Source organism: Ranitomeya variabilis, chromosome 4, assembly GCF_051348905.1.
Source record: "Ranitomeya variabilis isolate aRanVar5 chromosome 4, aRanVar5.hap1, whole genome shotgun sequence".
Lineage (NCBI taxonomy): Eukaryota > Metazoa > Chordata > Amphibia > Anura > Dendrobatidae > Ranitomeya > Ranitomeya variabilis.
The window spans coordinates 634,212,278-634,231,099 of NC_135235.1; the positions used below are offsets into that span (position 1 = coordinate 634,212,278).

The 18,822-nt window shown below is 43.4% G+C and overlaps 1 protein-coding gene across 2 annotated transcripts in view; it reads right to left on the reverse strand.

Moving 5' to 3' along the window:
• Positions 1-5,286: 5,286 nt before the first annotated feature.
• Positions 5,287-18,822, reverse strand: part of LOC143767273 (uncharacterized) — a 35,560-nt gene continuing 22,024 nt past the window's right edge. For both annotated transcript variants that reach the window (XM_077255480.1, XM_077255481.1), the window contains exon 7: positions 5,287-6,519. In XM_077255480.1, the coding sequence (XP_077111595.1) occupies positions 5,411-6,519 (1,109 nt within the window). In that variant the 3' untranslated portion in view covers positions 5,287-5,410. The remainder of the gene's footprint in view (positions 6,520-18,822) is intronic.

Sequence of the window (18,822 nt, forward strand, 5' to 3'; positions counted from 1 at the left end):
GAGGATCGGAGGTTGCGTGTAGGTAAGTACCGGGAGACCATGTCACAGATGTATGGAGGAGACAGGTTGTGGATGACTTTGTATGTCATTGTAAGGGTTTTGAACTGGAGTCTCTGGGCAATAGGAAGCCAGTGAAGGGCTTGGCATAGGGGAGAGGCTGGGGAATAGCGGGGAGACAAGTAGATTAGTCGGGCAGCAGATTGTAGGATGGATTGGAGTGGTGCCAGAGTGCTAGAGGGGAGGCCAGAGAGTAGGAGGTTGCAGTAGTCAAGGCGGGAGATGATAAGGGCATGCAGTAGTGTTTTTGGGTTGTCGCGGTCAAGGAATGCGTGGATCCGTGAAACATTTATGAGTTTGAGACGGCAGGAGGATGCAAGGGCTTAGATATGTGGATTGAAGGAGAGGGCAGAGTCGAGGATCACCCCGAGCGTGTGGGACTGGGGAAAGTGAGCAGCCGTTGACATTGATGGATAGGTCTGGTGGAGAGGAAGAGTGAGATGCGGGAAAGATGATGAATTCTGTTTTGTCCATGTTCAGTTTTAGAAAGCGAGCAGAAAAGGTCGAGATAGCGGACAGTGTGGGATTTTGGTAAGTAAGGAGGAGGTAAGGTCAGGTCCGGATAGGTAGATCTGCATGTCATCGGCGTAGAGATGGTACTGCATGCCGTGGGATTCTATGAGCTGTCCCAGGCCGAAGGTGTAGATGGAGAAGAGTCGGAGTCCTATAACAGAGCCTTGAGGAACACCGGCAGACAAGGGGCGAAGAGAGGAGGTGGTGTGGGGGAGACACTGAATGTTTGGTCTGTCAGATATGACGAGATCCAGGATAGGGCCAAGTCTGTGATGCCAAGAGATGAGAGGATCTGTAGCAGAAGGGAGTGGTCCACAGTGTCAAAGGCAGAAGACAGGTCCAGGAGAAGGAGGACAGAGTAGTGTCGCTTGCTCTTGGCAGTTAGTAGGCCATTGGTGACTTTAGTTAGGGCAGTTTTAGTTGAGTGATGGGGTCGGAAGACAGATTGTAACCAACCAAAGAGGGAGCAGGAGGAGAGGTGGGAGGATAGTTCAAGATAGACGTGTTGTTCCAGTAATTTTGAGGCATAATGGAGAAGAGATATCGGGTGATAGCTAGACACAGAGGATGGGTCGAGAGAGGGCTTTTTGTGGATGGGTGTGATCTTGGCATGTTTGAAGAATGAGGGGAAGACACCTGTTGTGAGTGAGAGGTTGAAGAGGTGTGTTAGGGTTGGGATGAAGACCGTGGCAAGGTTAGGGATGAGGTGGGACGGGAGCGGGTCAAGCATGCAAGTGGTGAGAAGTGATCTTGACAGGAGGGTGGAGATCTTCTGCCATGGTGAAGCTGGTTTTGGAGGAACGGGGTTGAGCAGCAGAGAGGGGCATTGGGCACTGTAGGCCAAAGCTTTCTCTGATCTGGCCCCACTCTGATTGAATTGATGCGTTTCGAGAATTGGTCACAATTCAAGATAAATATTGACGAATCTGAAGCTTTAAATGTCTTTCTAAATCAACAGTAAGTGAACACTCTGATGTCCAACTTCCATTTTAAATGGCCCCCAAGGAGCAATATCAACTACCTGTGCACTGATGCCCCAGCCCCCCGGCGATCTAAAGGCTACTCTCTCTTAACTCCTGAAATTGGAGAGAATTTTCCTTGTTTGGCATAGTCAATGTTCTTAACATAACAATCAACCTAGCCTACTACTGTATACCTGTTGCAATCCATCCCGGTGTATATATATTCCTCTTTTTGGGTTAAAATTGAAAGCTGTTTTAGTTGTTTTGTTTGGCAATCAAATATTTTGTCCCAAAAATACTGCAGGCGTCGATTTTCCTGATTGCCATTGATATTATCTAACATCAGCCCATGCAGCGATCCTTGATTTGTTGCATTGCATTAAGATAATACTTTGGGTCCGCATTACACACAATATTTATATATATTTAATAAATATTTCAGTATTATACAGTATCAGGCAGGCACTTAAGACTATGTATACACCAACTGCGAGGGATGTTTTGGTCGATCAGAGGGGACCATTGATGCCTATAACTGATCAATATAGGTTTCCACTTGATGCTTCTGCAAATTCCTTACAAGCCAGCTCCAAAAAGATGTCTTTATGTATACACCAAGTAGCTCCATTTGGTACTGTACTGCCCCTTTCTACTGTCCTAGGTGACTGTCCTTAGAAGCTACGTCATAATTTTGAATACATACAACCTCATCATATTTACTCTTCACTGGACAGTCTTTCAAAATCAGTCAATTATTTAATCCCTTTGGAAATGTTGTGTTTCACCACTCTATGCCCTCCACATGCCATCTCTCGTATATAAAAATTGTTGACAGACCCAGATCTGGAAAACCTTCCTCCATTTTGCAAGGCTTGAGAAACTTTGCTCCTAAGCACATTTAAGAAGGATCAGTGGGACAAATGCTTTTTCCTCTCCTACAAATCTATGGCAAGTAAATTACAAGATGCAAGCAATTGTTTCAAGGTCATACCGGGTCCCAACACTTTGACTAGATACCTCAGGGAACCATTTATGCAATGGACCATTTATGCAATGTTGGCATTGCAGTGTGCATGGGAAGACAATGTCACATTTACAGTGGTCTTGCCAGCCTCTAAAAACATTATGGGATGAGGTAATAAAAGTTATTAACCCCTTCATGGCTGGAGCTTTTTTCACTCCCCTCCTTCCCAGAGCCATAACTTTTTTACTTTTCCATCAATTTGGCCATGTGAGGGCTTATTTTTTGCGGGACGAGTTGCACTTTTGAATGACATCATTGGTTTTAGCATGTCATGTACAGGTCCTTCTCAAAAAATTAGCATATAGTGTTAAATTTCATTATTTACCACAATGTAATGATTACAATTAAACTTTCATATATTATAGATTCATTATCCACCAACTGAAATTTGTCAGGTCTTTTATTGTTTTAATACTGATGATTTTGGCCTACAACTCCTGATAACCCAAAAAACAAAATTCTAAGTGCGGTGAAATTGCAAAAAAAGTGCAATCCCACACTTGTTTTTTGTTTGGCTTTTTTGCTTTGGTTCACTAAATGCTAAAACTGACCTGCCATTGTGATTCTCCAGGTAATTACGAGTTCATAGACACCAAAAATGTCTAGGTTCTTTTTTATCTAAGTTGTGAAAAGAAATTCCAAACTTTGCTAAAAAAAAAAAAAAATTGCGCCATTTTCCGAGACCCATATCATCCCCATTTTTCGTGATTTGGGGATGGGTGAGGGTGTATTTTTTGCGTGCCGAGCTCGGCGAGCTGATGTTGTTAATTATACCACTTTTGAGCATATATGTTCTTTTGATCGCCCATTATTGCATTTTAATGCAATGCCGAGGCGACCATAAAAACATAATTCTGGCATTTTGATTTTTTTTCTCGCTACGCCGTTTAGTGATCAGGTCAATCCTTTTTTTTATTGATAGATCGGGTGAATCTGAACGCTGCATATTGTTTTAGTTTGAATGGGGCGAAAGGGGGGTTATTTAAACTTTTAAATTTTTTTATTTTTTCATATTTTTAAACATTATTTTTATTTTGGCATGGTTCAATAGCCTCCATGGGAGGCTTGAAGCTGCCACAATTTGATTGGCTCTGCTACATAGAGGCGATGCTCAGATCGCCTCTATGTAGCAGAATTACAGCATTGACATGAGCGCCGACCACAGGGTTTTGATTTTCTGTTTATTGTTATATTATGCGGTTACAAAATTAAAAAAAAATTATTTAAAAAAAAAGGAAATGGCTACTTTCCTGTGTGAGTTTTTAGTTGTGCAACAAGATTTGTTTTCTGATTAAAACATTTTCCACATTCTGAACATGAAAATGGCTTCTCCCCTGTATTTTCTGATGTCTAACAAGACCAGATTTCGTTGTAAAATATTTCCCACATTCTGAACATGAAAATGGCTTCTCCCTGTGTGAATTCTCTGATAGACCTCACCCTATCCTGGATCGCCTCGTACCTTTCCAACTGCACATTCAGCGTCTCGCACTCCCACACTACCTCCTCATCCCACCCTCTCTCTGTTGGAGTCCCCCAAGGCTCTGTTCTAGGACCCCTACTCTTCTCAATCTATACACTTGGCTTGGGACAACTCATAAAGTCCCATGGATTCCAGTACCACCTCTATGCTGATGACACTCAGATCTACCTCTCTGGACCAGACGTCACCGCTCTGCTGTCCAGAATTCCAGAGTGCCTATCAGCCATATCCTCCTTCTTCTCCTCTCGCTTCATCAAACTCAATATGGACAAATCTGAACTCAACATCTTTCCTCCATCCCACAGATCTTCCATACCTGATCTATCTATCACCATTAATGACATCACGCTTTCCCCAGTACCGGAAGTCCGCTGCCTCGGAGTAACCTTCGACTCTGCCCTGTCCTTCAAAACGCACATCCAAGCTCTTTCCACCTCCTGTCACCTCCAGCTCAAAAATATCTCCAGAATATCTCCAGAATCGGTCCTTTCCTCAACCTTCAATGTACTAAAATGCTTGTGCATGCCCTCATCATCTCCCGCCTTGACTACTGCAACATCCTTTTCTGCGGCCTCCCTGCTAACACCCTTGCACCTCTCCAGTCCATCCTTAACTCTGCTGCCCGACTAATCCATCTCTCTCCTCGCTACTCCTCCGCTTCCCCCCTATGCAAATATCTCTTCACTGGCTCCCATTTCCTCAGCGTATCCAGTTCAAATTGCTAATACTGACATACAAAGCCAGCCATAACCTGTCTCCTCCATATATCACTGAACTAATCTCCCGATATCTTCCCTCACGTAATCTCCGGTCCTCCCAAGACCTCCTTCTCTCCTCCACACTTATTTGCTCCTCATCTAATCGCCTCCAAGACTTCTCCCGAATATCCCCCATCCTCTGGAACTCTCTGCCCCAACACATCCGACTATCAACCACATTCGGATCCTTCAGACGGAACCTGAAAACTCATCTTTTCAGGAAAGCCTACAGCCTGCAGACCCCGCTGCCTCCTCATCACTACCGAAGCTACCGCCTCACCAACACCGGAGCTCCTGCAACCCCCAACCTACTGTCTCCTTCCCCATAATCCTGCAGAATGTAAGTCCGCAAGGGCAGGGTCCTCGCCCCTCTGTATCAGTCTGTCATTGTTAGTTTGTTTACTGTAAGTGATATCTGTAACGTGTACGTAACCCCTTTTCATGTACAGCACCATGGAATCAATGGTGCTATATAAATAAATAATAATAATAATGTTTAGCAAGTTTTGATTTAATACTGAAATATTGCCCATATTCTGAACATGAAAATGGTTTCTCCCCAGTGTGAATTCTCTGATGTACAACCATACTTGATTTCTCTTTAAAACATTTCTCACATTCTGAAAAAGCAAATGGTTTCTCCCGTGTGAGTTCTCTGATGCATCATAAAATGCGATTTTTGTGTAAAACTTTTCCCGCATTCTATACAAGAAAATGGCTTCTCCCCTGTGTGAATTCTCTGATGTTTTGAAAGGGTGGATTTCTCACTATATCGTTTGCCACATTCTGAACATGAAAATGGCTTATCTCCTGTGTGAGTTTTCAGATGTGCAACAAGATTTGTTTTCTGATAAAAACATTTCCCACATTCTGAACATGAAAATGGCTTCTCCCCTGTGTGAATTCTCTGATGTTTTGAAAGGGTGGATTTCTCACTATATCGTTTGCCACATTCTGAACATGAAAATGGCTTATCTCCTGTGTGAGTTTTCAGATGTGCAACAAGATTTGTTTTCTGATAAAAACATTTCCCACATTCTGAACATGAAAATGGCTTCTCCCCTGTGTGAATTCTCTGATGTTTAACAAAACATGTTTTCTGTGTAAAACATTTCCCACATTCTGAACATGAAAAGGGCTTCTGCCCTGTGTGTACTATCTGATGTCTAACAAGACTTGATTTCTGTGTAAAACATTTTCCACATTCTGAACATGAAAATGGCTTCTCCCCTGTGTGTATTAGCAGATGTCTGTCAAGATGCGATTTCTTTGTAAAACCTTTCCCACATTCTGAACATGGAAGTGGTTTCTCCCCTGTGTGTACCATCTGATGTTGTACAAGCCATGATCTGTGTGTAAAACATTTTCCACATTCTGAACATAAAAATGGCTTCTCCCCTGGGTGTATTAACAGATGTCTATCGAGATGTGATTTCTTTGTAAAACTTTTCCCACAGTCTGAACATGAAAATGTTTTTTCCCCTGTGTGAGCTGTTTCATGATCAAGAGCCCTTCTGTGACTTTTGTTTTGCATATTTGTCTTTGATGAAGCAGAAACAAGGACCTGTTGAAAAGAAACAGGTGACAGATTTTTTCTGATAACATCTTGAGGTGTATCTGGTATAATGACATGTTCTTCATAAGTATCGGGTGTCATATGAAAATTATCTGCTGAAAAATCTGAGAATATCAGACGTCCCTCAGTGCTCCTGGTAAAGTCACCTGCCAAGAATAAAAACTATTTTATTATTTTTTAGAAACATGGCATCGGAATTATAATACTATTTATTCTATTATATTCTTTATAACATGTCTGTGCAAACTGGACAATAGACCACAAAGCGGGACTGAGATCAGTGTGTTAGGCCACCAGGTTATGTCCTTACAAATGTTCACTACTCTATTATAGCCACTTTTCAGGTCATGATTCCCTGTGTCTGTCATGAATCTGCTCCAGTTACACATTCAGAAGAGACTCGTAAAAGGGATCTGTAATCAGTTTTATTAAGGTATTCCTGCTCATACATTCTCTGAAAGGTACAAGCACTGTAGGACAGAGTAAAGCATATTGGAGGAGATCATGTACACAAGTCATGGCTTTAGAGAAAAAAGTAAGGGTTTTTTTATATCTTTTTATTAATGTAACTAAATAGTGGATACAGGATATGTCATGTAAGCCAAAATAAACATTGGCTGAATTTAGACGCACTGGGGGATCTGAAAATGTACTATTTGCAGCAGTGTCCTTTGCAACCATAGTAGTTGTCTGTCCCTCGTTCTTGTGTAAATCACTTAGCCTTATACTGGTGCTTGAAAGTTTGTGAAAGTTTTTCATATTTCTGCATAAAGTTGACCTAAAACTATATCTGATTTTCACACTAGAAGTAGATAAAGAGAGATGTCGATTTGTACTACCTAGCAGGTCAGTTACATAACATTAAGGAGGTCAGTCCTCCTCTAGACCCATGGCTGATCACCTCTGGCATTTACCTGTGTACCTGGAGCACCAGTCTGAACAGATAAGCAACCAATTGTGACTTTGCATATCTTTACAACTAATGTACTCTTTTGATCAAGCCAACTGGTTATTTCATATACGCTTTCTGATGTGTCTGGTGCTGACCTACTGGTTTTGTTTATTAGCAGATTGCATATCATTATACCTGGTCCACTGTGTATAACATAAGGGGAAAACCCTGTTTAGTATGCTATGATGCTATGTACTCTGTCAGCACCAGTAGTCAATGTAATTGAGTATGCTATGCATAACAGTTGCTGTGTTTATTAAGGTGCATCTACGGTCTGGGTGGTTTGTATGAAGTTGTGTCTGCTTTTGAGTGCTATCACTCTGACATTTCGCCTCCTGCCTTCATTCCCTCTATGAGATCTATCTTCCCATTAATTACCTTTCCACAGAGAATATTATCTATCTATTATCTATTATAGGACTGGCCTTCAGTTTCTTACTATACGTTTGGCTAGGGGCTATTATAGGAGTTCTGGGGCAGTCGGCGCACCAGCGGGGGTACCACTTAGCGTCATTTCAAGGTGCCAACCTCCACAAATAGGTAGGTGTTGTCATGCTGCTGCAATGCAGGTAGGTGCAGGCTTCACTAGATGGCAGTAGAGAAGAAGCAGCTCTGCACCTAAAGAGAGCTGACCTGCAGTGCAGCAGTGAGACTACCACAGGTGGCAGCAGAATAATCAAACAAGCCAGGTCTATATAGTCAGTACCAAAGGAAAAGACAAAACATAGTGTCGGGGACAAGCCAAAAGGTCAGTAATAGTCAGGAGCGGATAAGCCAAAGACAAAAGTCAAAAACAGGTCAGGATACAAGCCAAATCAAAACCATGGGGTCTGCACACTAAAGGGAAACACTGAGTCAAGACGGGAAGCGGGGAAAAACAGACACACGGGTTCAAGCAGATGAAGCAGCAGGACAAATCACAATATACCAGAGTCAGCTACACACGCCGTAGGCAGAACTATAACTGACACCGCCTGCAGGATACAACAGAGATAAATAGCAAAACCTGAAACCAGACTGAGGCTGAGAAAATTTAACCCCTGATATGATCAGACCGGGAAAAGGGAAAACAGGACTCAAAACCCGGTCTGGATCATGACAGGTGTACAGCAGGGGTGGCATGTAGGGTCAGTGCACCTCTTCCTTCACATTGGCTGAGTATGATTGATGACTTGTTCAAACACAGTTACTGCAGATGCTGGTACGTTAGGACATATTTTTAGGTAGTACTTATAGCAATTGTTTGAGTACACTGGTTGATTAGTTATACCACTTTTTAATTGATGAGGTGTTGTATTGTAGGACTAATAATTGTCTCCCACTCTTTGTCTGACAGATTCACCCAAACCCTAACCATGAGTGGAGAAAAAGTTTTTGTGTTATCATACATATTCTCTGAAAAAAGGCCAAGAAATCAAATAAACTTTTGAGCACAACTGTGTGTGTAAAATATAAATATATATATATATATATATATATATATATATATATATATATATATAACAAATAAAAGTACATGTTTTTATTATCTCCTTGTCCGGACCCATAAAACTGTTACGCTAGTTAACCCTTACAGTGAGCACCATAACAAAAATATAAAAACTGGGGCAAAACTATGCTTTTTCATCATACTGCTAAACAAAAAGTTAAATAAAGCTCTATCAAAAAGGCGAATGGTATTCCTAAAAACGTGGTCTTGTCCCACAAAAAAAGCAGACATATAGCTCCATCTGTGGAAAAACAAATAAAATAAACAAAATAAATATTTTATTTTTTCAATAAAATAGTTTTTGTGTAAAAGTGCCAAAACATTAAGGCTGCAGATTTTTCGCTATAAAAAACGCATACATTATGCAGCCCATCATTTAGAATGCATTCCGCAATTTCTGTGCACATGATGCGTTTTATGCCACGAAAAAAAAAAGCATCGCGGTAAAAAAATGCAGCATGTTCATTATTTTTCTGCGGATTTTCCACTATATCATTGCATTGGAAAATCTCCGGAAAAAAAGCGCACAAAAAATGAGTAAAAACGCGTCAAAAAAGCGGAAAAAACGCATGCGGATTTCTTGCAGAAAATGTCCGGTTTTGCTCTTCTTCGGGAGAGCACTCCAATAAACCACCACTTCGGAAGAGCCCATGTGCCAATAAAGCACCTTTATTTTTTCTATTGGAGTGCTGCCTTCATTATTCTGGATTATAGCATGAGGTTTGGTATATACCTGGAAGGATTTTTTGCACCCTTTGTTTTCTTTTGGTGCTGCTTTTTGTTTTCTTTTTCTAAGTTAATTTAAGTCCGCTTTTGGTTTATATATGTACTGCACATGTTGTGTCCCTCCCTTTTTTTTATAGGCTCCGGCGCTGAGCCCACATCTTTCCCAGCACATGTCAGCTGTTTTGAACAGTTGACGTGTAATCACAACAGTCGTGGGTGGAATCGCAATCCACCCGTGGCTGTTAACCCATCAATCTCTCACAGCGGCATTTAATGTGATCACGCATCACTAATCTCATCGGTGACCCCGTCACATGATCGCGGGTCACCAATGGGTTGGCATGACAACCAGATGTCTTCAGCAGATAATCATCAACATGAACAGAAATAAACACTTGAGATAGATCACTCCGTTTGTAATGATTCTGTAATGAGTTTCACTTTTTGCGTTGAAGAACTGAAATAAATTAACTTTTTCATGATATTCTAATGTGAGAAGCCCATGTATGTATAATATTTATCTATCTTGTAAATTGGTAATTTTTTTTTATATTTGCTATGCATGATTTTCTTTTTATAAACTGCAGTTTCTTTCCTATGTTAATGATTGTGATGCCACTGCCTTGGCTTTTCCCTGTAAATAACCTTTTCGTACAAGTTACTTCACAATTGAAAAAAACCTGGGATGGGCAGAACCGTTTTGTGTGGATTACAATTAAATGAAGCAACAGCTATGGCAGCATCACAAGCAGCAGTTCGAACTCCTAACCGTGGTGATCCATGGCACAGCAACTGCCCCTCCTTCAAGTTAAGGTGATGATTCAGACGTGAGGAAGACCATAAAGAGAGCCTTGCAAAACTTGACCCAGCATGATGATGTTGAGGTGTTCTTGATGTTTTTTCGGAAGGGTGGAGGAACTGGAGAAATTATCTCCAAAGAATTTGGCGGAGGTTCTGATGCCATATCCAATGGGGGAATCGCAGACGGCTTATTATGACCTGGCTTTGCATGGTGCAAAAGAGTACGCCAAGTTGAAAATGGAGATCTTCTCGTGCTTAGGATTGACCGACTGTCAGGATGCACCACGGGGCCTATCACTGTGATAAACCTCTGAGGTCCCAAATGTCCGACCTCCTACTCTCGGTTCAAAAGTGGTTGCAACCAGAATCTTCCGCCCCAGTGTAGATGGTTGAGGATCTTCATGGACAGGTTCATACTCTCCCTTTGAAGGCTGGTGCAGTCCTGGATTGCCCAGGGACATCTCCAGAATGCAGATGACCTGGAGGGGTCCCCTTACCAGGTAACACCAGCATCCAACACATTTCCTTACTCCAGACCAGGAGGGGGAGCTCCAACACCCGGTTTCAGGAGAGCTTCCCTATAAGTTCTGGCCTAGAGGCAGAGGTAGTCTGAGTCTGAGGGAGTGAGAGGATGGAAGTCGAGGAAAACCTGGGGAGTGGAGCTGTAACCAGGCTCACCCCAGAGCTGTGCGCTGACAAAAAGGACGCCAGAGTCCTTGATGTGTGGGTGCTGTACACCCCGAAAGCTGAATCTGGAGGGCAGGGGACTGCAAGCTCCCTGGCCACAATGAACGCCTGGAGGCACCACAGCAGATCAAGAGGCAGAGACTGCCAGTGAAAAGGCCGTGCTCATGATAAACTCACGGTGTCTGCCATACAGGTTAGAAGCAACACGCAGGAGAGGAAATTGAGCAGAGCTTAGAGCAGCAAGGACCTAAGAGAACAGTGCAGCAGGAAGGCCTCCAACCCCACCTAGAAAGGTGGATACTAAGTTGCTTCCAGGCTGCCCGAACCCCCATCATCACCTGTTAATCGTGCCCCGGTCTGCACCTTCAACTTCAAGTAAAGGTAAAGAAAACTACAATGCTTGTGTCCTCCAGTCATTTCCCGCAGCTTCAGTCCTGCACCCCAAAGTCCACGATCCTTACAAAACTAAACTATACTGGTAGCCCTGGGGCCTTGCTCCACCTGTGGGGAACAGAACTATCCAAGCTGCGTCACCATCGGCCTCAGCGGTCTCCTTAAGCAGCGTCGGCCACTCATTGCCGAACACCACAGGTGGCGTCATGTTAAATCCCCTACAAACTGTCCATCATTTTTATTGCGTGCCCAGGACCACGGACTGGGTCACCGCCGCCGTGACAACTCCCTGAAGAACTGCCCGACCCGGTTCCAAGTACTCCACGGCCCTGGCGGGCATCACAGTCACCCTTAAAAACAGCATCCCCTGAGACCAACATCCTATCTCTCAAAGGAGCATTTGATAATTTAACGATAATAAATAGGATTGCTAGCTGAAGGGGGTGGACCCCCGATTCCCATTCATTGCAAAATAAGGGTGATATTATATTGTGTCGTCAAGCAGAGAGGTAAGGTCATAGAACAGCTACTAGTGCCAGGGCCCTACAGATGCAGGGTGTTAGAAATGACTAATACTCATGTTTTAGAAGATCATTTTGAAGTAGGCAAAACCCAGGAAAGAATCCTCCAGAGTTACGCGGATGTCACAGGCAGAATATAAATTATTGTAGGTCCTGTCCCACCTGCCAACCTCTCTCTTTGTTCATTTCTGTAGTCCCTTAGCACCATTAGCCATCATTGAAATCCCGTTTGATTGCTTAGCGATGAATTTGGTGGGATCCCTGGTCAAGTCAACCAGAGTGCATCAGAATAATTTTCTGGTCCTGGATTATGCAAGACAATACCCGAAAGCAGCACCATCAAGAAACTCCTTCACTAAGAGTAGAGCCCAAGAGCTGGCCCATATGTTTTCCCAAAGTGGGATACTGAAAGAGATCCTGATGGACAAGGACTTCGTTTATGTCGAAAGTCATGAGAAAATTGTGCAATGCCCTGCAGATTACACAACTCAGGACCTGTAATGCTATTGGTCATTGTGCTTATTTCAGCCATCTATTTGCATTATTGAACAGTTATTTTTGACCTAATACATGTTGCTTACTTGGCAACATTTTTTGTCTTATGTCCACCTTATGTGGTGAAAATGCATATATATATGGCTGACTACCACATCAATATGATCAAGGCAAGGTGAGATAGGAAGCATGTGGAAGCTTCGTATTTTGTGGCTATGTCCAAAGCCGACTTGGAAGATGTCACATACTAAAATCTGCAATGCTGAAAATTGCTTCATTGGAACAGAGACTCATTATCATATTTGTCAGGTTATAATCACATTATAGAATATTAAGTCTTTAGGAAGCGGTGTCGTGGTAAGGCCGGTGTCACATTTGCGAGTGCAATGTGAGAAACTTGTCTCTAGCATCAATACCCGAAACTGCGACCAGCACTCGGGAACGGAGAGTTCAGCAGCACAGAAATACATGCAGCCACACACGCCGGTCCCAAATGCCGGCGGCAGTGCCGGGTATTGATGCAAGTTTCTCACATTGCACTCGCAAGTGTGACACCGGCCTAAGAAGGCCTCCTGTGTGATGTCACCAGACTAAGGTGATATACTGGATGCAATCCAGCCCGAGTGCCGATTGTTTACTTTGTTTTGCCTTTACTGAAAGGTCTTTTATTTCCTTTGCTTGTGTCATGGTTTATAGAGTCTTAATTAGAGATGAGCGAACCTTCCAACTTCCTGATGTTTGCAGAGCATGTTCGCCAACCAGTTCAACGATCATACCCGAACCCCATTAAATTCAATGGGATGCAAAACCAAAACATATACACATATACCTCATGCAACAGCACAATCTTTTTTCTTCCCTGTCATAGTCAGGTGGCACAAACATCAGTTTCATAGAAAAATGTAAAGAAAGTAACACAGGTAGTTGCAAAAGACATTGGATATCCATGACTTGTTCATTTTGATGAAAGTTAGGCAGTCTACACTTTAAGGGGGCAGCCATTTGCGCTTATCCATCAGGATACCACCAGCAGCATTGAACACACGTTCTGAGAGAACACTGGTTGCCGGATGTGATAAAACCTCCAAAGCGTGACGGGCGAGCTCAGGCCACTCTTCCATTTTGGAAGGCCAAAATGCAATTGGGTCCAAATTCACCCTGATTGTATTATTGAGCTTGAGATACTCTTGCAAAATCCTCTCTAGTCGGTCAGTCACATCAAACTTGGACTCTGTTCTAGTGGTGCCTGGGGTGGTCTAAAAAATGTGTAAAATGACTCACAGAAACTGTTTATGCCACTTAAACTGCTGCTGCTGCTAATGTTTTTGTGGTTTTGCCATGACGTTCCCGGTGTTGGAAGTCCATAACTGCAATGCACACTGTGCCTCACTACTGTCTTGGGAAAAAACATTCTTAATATTTTCTACAAGCATGTTTCGATACTACAGCATGCCTGCTTTCCTTTCCAGGGGGTTAAGCATCTGGCAAAATTTACTCTTGAATGTGGATTTAACAGAGTGGAAAACCAGTAGTCAGCACCATTTATAACCCTAAGAATACGGGCATCTTGTTGAAGATAGTGCAGCAAGAATTTGCTTATGTGTCAGATGCTTCCATGTAGTCCAATTTCATGGTGTGTTGGTGGCGAGGTAACACTCAAGCTTGCTTCCTTCGTCACTTCCCACCAACCATGGACAACAGAGAGGGATAATTATCCTCTTCATCTCCTAACTATTGCGCGTCCATCACCTCTTCCTCCTTGTCCTCTTCAATTTGTTCCTGGACTCCTGCACCTTCACTAACAGTTTGGTACCATGAGCACCCCTCGATTGAGGTAATCCACCCTCCCATGGAACCCACCTGTATGATGAGAGTCTGAAACTTAGAGAAATTGTTCTCCCTTCAGCATCCTCCTCTGCTTCCACCTCTTCCTCTGGGATCACCACCTCCTTCCGTAGAGTATTCAAAGTGTGCTCCAGCATGTAGGTGACCGGAATAGTGATGCTGATGATGGCATCGTTAGCACTAACCATCTTAGTAGTCATTTTGAAACTGTGCAGAAGGATGCAGAGGTCCTTCATCTGTGTCCACTTCGCCAGCGTGATTTGCACAACTTTCGTCCTGTGTTGGCCCAGGCTATGCAAAAGGACATACAGCACCAAGGCTCGTTGCTGCTGCCACAGTCACTGCAACATGTGCAGAGTGGAATTCCACCATGTCTGAACATCGAAGATCAAATGAATAACCGGAAGGCCGAAAGACCTTGGTTAGCGATGCAAGTAGATGACCTGTGGGGTGAGATCGTCGGAAGTGAGCACGCAGTGACCGTGCTTTCTGCAGGAGTGCATACAGGCCGGGATAGTGGTAGAGAAATTGCTGTACCACCAGGTTGAGGATGTGAGCCATGCAAGTCACGTGTGTGAAGTTGCCCTGGCAACCATTAACACACAGGGCCTTCCCTGGCTCCAGGTTCAGTGAAGACAGCCATTGCCAACAGATTGGAGATGGTAGAGGTCAAGCGTTTAGCTTGAGCATGTGAAGGAAGAAACATTCTTTTACGTGACCACAACTGGACAGTGAGTGAGGTGCAGGCGGAGATGTTATGGTGAATTGAGAAAGATGTGTTGTGGTAGGTGACACAAAAACAGCACGTCCACTTCCGTAATAGCTGATGCGCTCTCACTCACCCCGACTGTAGGGGGTAAAAATGGAGTTTCTGCAGCCAGAGACCTGTGTGAGAACATTTGGCATGGTGACGGAGAAGGAAAAAGCAGCAGATGTGGTTGATGGGACTGCCAGTGGTTGGCGAGGCCCGCTAGTCTGCATTTTAGTGCAGTGAAATACCCAAAGGCATGTTGATCGTGCATTTGCCGGTTCATGCATGTAGTAGTCAAATTATTGCAATCTTTGCCTCTACAGAGCCTTTTTTGGCAAAATTTTCAGTTAACATGAGTTGGGTCACAGCCAGAATCGTAGATGAGAATGCAGTGCTTGTCGTGGTTGCATCACAACGTGTCTGTGTGAGATGCCCCAACACCCCCTCTGCTGAGCTACTCAGCTGCGTACCTCTGGGTTCACACCAAGAGGGATCTACAACTTCATTGTCATCCTCTCTGTTCTCCCACTCCTCACCCTGACACCACAGCACAGTCGGCATGCGCCTCTGGTATCTGAGTCTCATTAAGATCTCCTCCTCCCCCGGTGGATAACAACTGGTGACGAGGGTCTGGATTCTGCTCGGACTCTACTTCATCCAGCCCCGGATCCAACATCGGTGCAGATGCTTTTCTCCTCTGGATTCTGTGAATCTTTGGAGGAGAACTCTGATGCCAATGGAAAATAATGTGTGAACAGCTTTGTCCATTTGTGGTTCCCCTCAGTCAGTTGTGGATTTGGAAATTTGTGATGTGGGGGGAAACCAGGGTGATTTGGGTGCCACCTCGGAGGATTGTACTGTGTGTGATGTTTAAGGTTGAGGGAGAAGAGGAGAGGCCATTTGATGCAGCGCTTGCCCCCCACTGGAGCACATGGTCTTTCTGACCATCGAGTAGCCTATCCAGTAACAGATGTAGTCAGAGGCCTAACGATTTTAAAAGCAAATGGGACCTCCTGATTCGTCACTGCAGCACAGTTTTATCACAAATTATTTGGATTAGCAAATAGGGTCTCTTGGTTGAATCCCAATATTTGGCCTAACAATTTTTAGCCCCTTTAACCCGAGGGTTGTTTGTACATTAATGACCGGGCCTATTTTTACAAATCTGACCACTGTCCCTTTATGAGGTAATAACTCCGGAACGCTGCAATGGATCTTGGCAATTCTGAGATTGTTTTCTCGTGACATATTGTACTTTACGTTAGTGGTAAAATTTCTTTGATATGACTTGCGCTTATTTGCAAATTATTTAGAAATTTTCAAACTTTGAATTTTTATGCCCTTAAAACAGAGAAATATGTCACACAAAATAGCTAATAAATAACATTTCCCACATGTCTACTTTACACATCAGCACAATTTTGGAACCAAAACTTCTTTTCATTAGGAAGTTATAAGGGTTAAAAGTTCACCAGTGATTTCTCATTTTTACAATAAAATTTACAAAACCATTTTTTTAGGGACCTCCTCACATTTGAAGTCACTTTGAGGGGTCTATATGGCAGAAAATACCGAAAAGTTACACCATTCTAAAAACTGCACCCCTCAAGGAACTCAAAACCACATTCAAGAAGTTTGTTAACCCTTCAGGTGTTTCATAGGAGCAGAAGTAACGTGGAAGGAAAAAAATTAACATTTATCTTTTTAGTCACAAAAAATGATCTTACAGCAACAATTTTTTTTTATTTTCCCAAGGGTAAAAGGAGAAAAAGGACCGCAAAATTTGTTTTCCAATTTGTCCTGAGTACGCTGATATCCCATATGTGGGGGAGAACCACTGTTGGGGCGCACGGCAGGGCTCCGAAGGGAAGGAGCGCCGTTTGCCTTTATCAAACCAAAATTGGCTGGAATTTCGATCAGACGCCATGTCGCGTTTGGAGAGCCCCTGTTGTGCCTAAGCAGTGGAAACCCCCCACAATGACACCATTTTGGAAACTAGACCCCCTAAGGAACTTATCTAGATGTGTGGTGAGCACTTTGAACCCCAAAGTGCTTCATAGAAGTTTATAACTCCCAGGCGTGAAAATAAAAAAATCATATTTTTTCCACAAACATAATGGTTTAGTCCCCAATTTTTTATTTTTCCACAGATAACTGGAGAAATTCGACCCCAAAAGTTGTTGTATAATTTGTCTTCAGTACACTGATACCTCATATATGGGAGAAAACTAATGTTTGGGCGCACGGCAGAGCTCGGAAGGGAAGTAGTGACATTTTGGAATGCAGACTTTGATGGAATGGTCTACGGGTGTCATGTTCCGTTTGCAGAGCCCCTGATGTGCCTAAACAGTAGAAACTCCCCAAAAGTGACCCCATTTTGGAAACTAGACCCCCTAAGAAACTTATTTAGATGTGTGGTGAGCACTTTGAACCCCCAAGTGCTTCACAGAAGTTTATAACGCCTGGGCATCGAAATAAAAAATCATATTTTTTCCACAAACATAATGGTTTAGTCCCCAATTTTTTATTTTCCCAAGGATAACAGGAGAAACTGGACCCCAAAAGTTGTTGGCCAATTTGTCATGAGTACGCTGGTACCCAATATGTGGGAAAAAATACCGTTTGGGCACACGTCGGGGCTCGGAAGGGAAGTAGTGACGTTTTGGAAAGCAGACTTTGATGGAATGGTCTGCGGGCGTCATGTTCCGTTTGCAGACCCCCCTTTTTGGAACTAATCTACTGTTTCCTGTAAAGTAAAGTAGTAGTGCATGGAGGTGTGGTACAATTTGAAGCAATCCTTCATACACAGGCCAGGTTTTACGGGGCAGGTGTCGCACCGCTAAATGGTTTCCTTGCATACTCCCCTTTTGTAAAACACTCGGCACCTTTTTTCGACTTGCCTCTTTTTCCAGTTTGCGGGACCTCCTCCGGGAAATGCTGACCAGGTACGATACGAGCACATTCAGTTCCGGACGTACTGGGGACCACTCCTTCCGGAGTGCCAAATATCAGGGCTTTAACCACTACCTCCTGGAACTGAAGGTACAACGAATTGGTGTGTCGTGCACATCGTGACAGCAGGAAAGCGCTGACCATTGCTATCTGTACAATGTGCACGGTCATCTTTTCGTACCACACCTTGGCCTTTCTCAAAGCACTGTACAGTTGGAGGAGTTGATCAGAGAGATCAAAGCCCCAATGTTTTTGTGGTACCCCAATACACAGTCCGGTTTGCAGAGCTGTGTAGTGGTACCTCGTACAGAGCTGAGGGTGCTGCCATCACCGTGTATGGTGGTCAAGAGAAGGACATCCCTCTTGTCTTTGTACTTGACCACCAGCAGGTGGTCGCTATATTGGGCTCTGCTGTCACCCCTTCTGAGCATCTGCCCAAGTAGCGTTTTCAGGAGGCCACTCTGATTTTTGCGGACAGTACCGCAGGCTGCGGTACATCGCGCAGAGAGGGATTTGAAGAGTGGGATGCTGGTGTAAAAGGTATCGGTGTAGAGGTGATATTCTTTATCCAGCAGTGGGTGAATTATGCCTCCTCCACTGAATAGAGCTGTTGGGACGAACGTGACGGGCAGGACATTTTTTTATGTAAATATGGTGCTTTGTGTGTACTTTATTTATAACTGTATGTGTATGTGTGGGGGGAAAGTGATTGGTGCAAACTTGTCTGAAAATAAAAAACTAAAATGAAAAAAAGCTAATAGGGAGAAAAAAAATGCCTGTGAAAAGAAAAGACTAAAACAGCAGGCACTAGCTCTGATAAGTGAACTGTGTCACTTA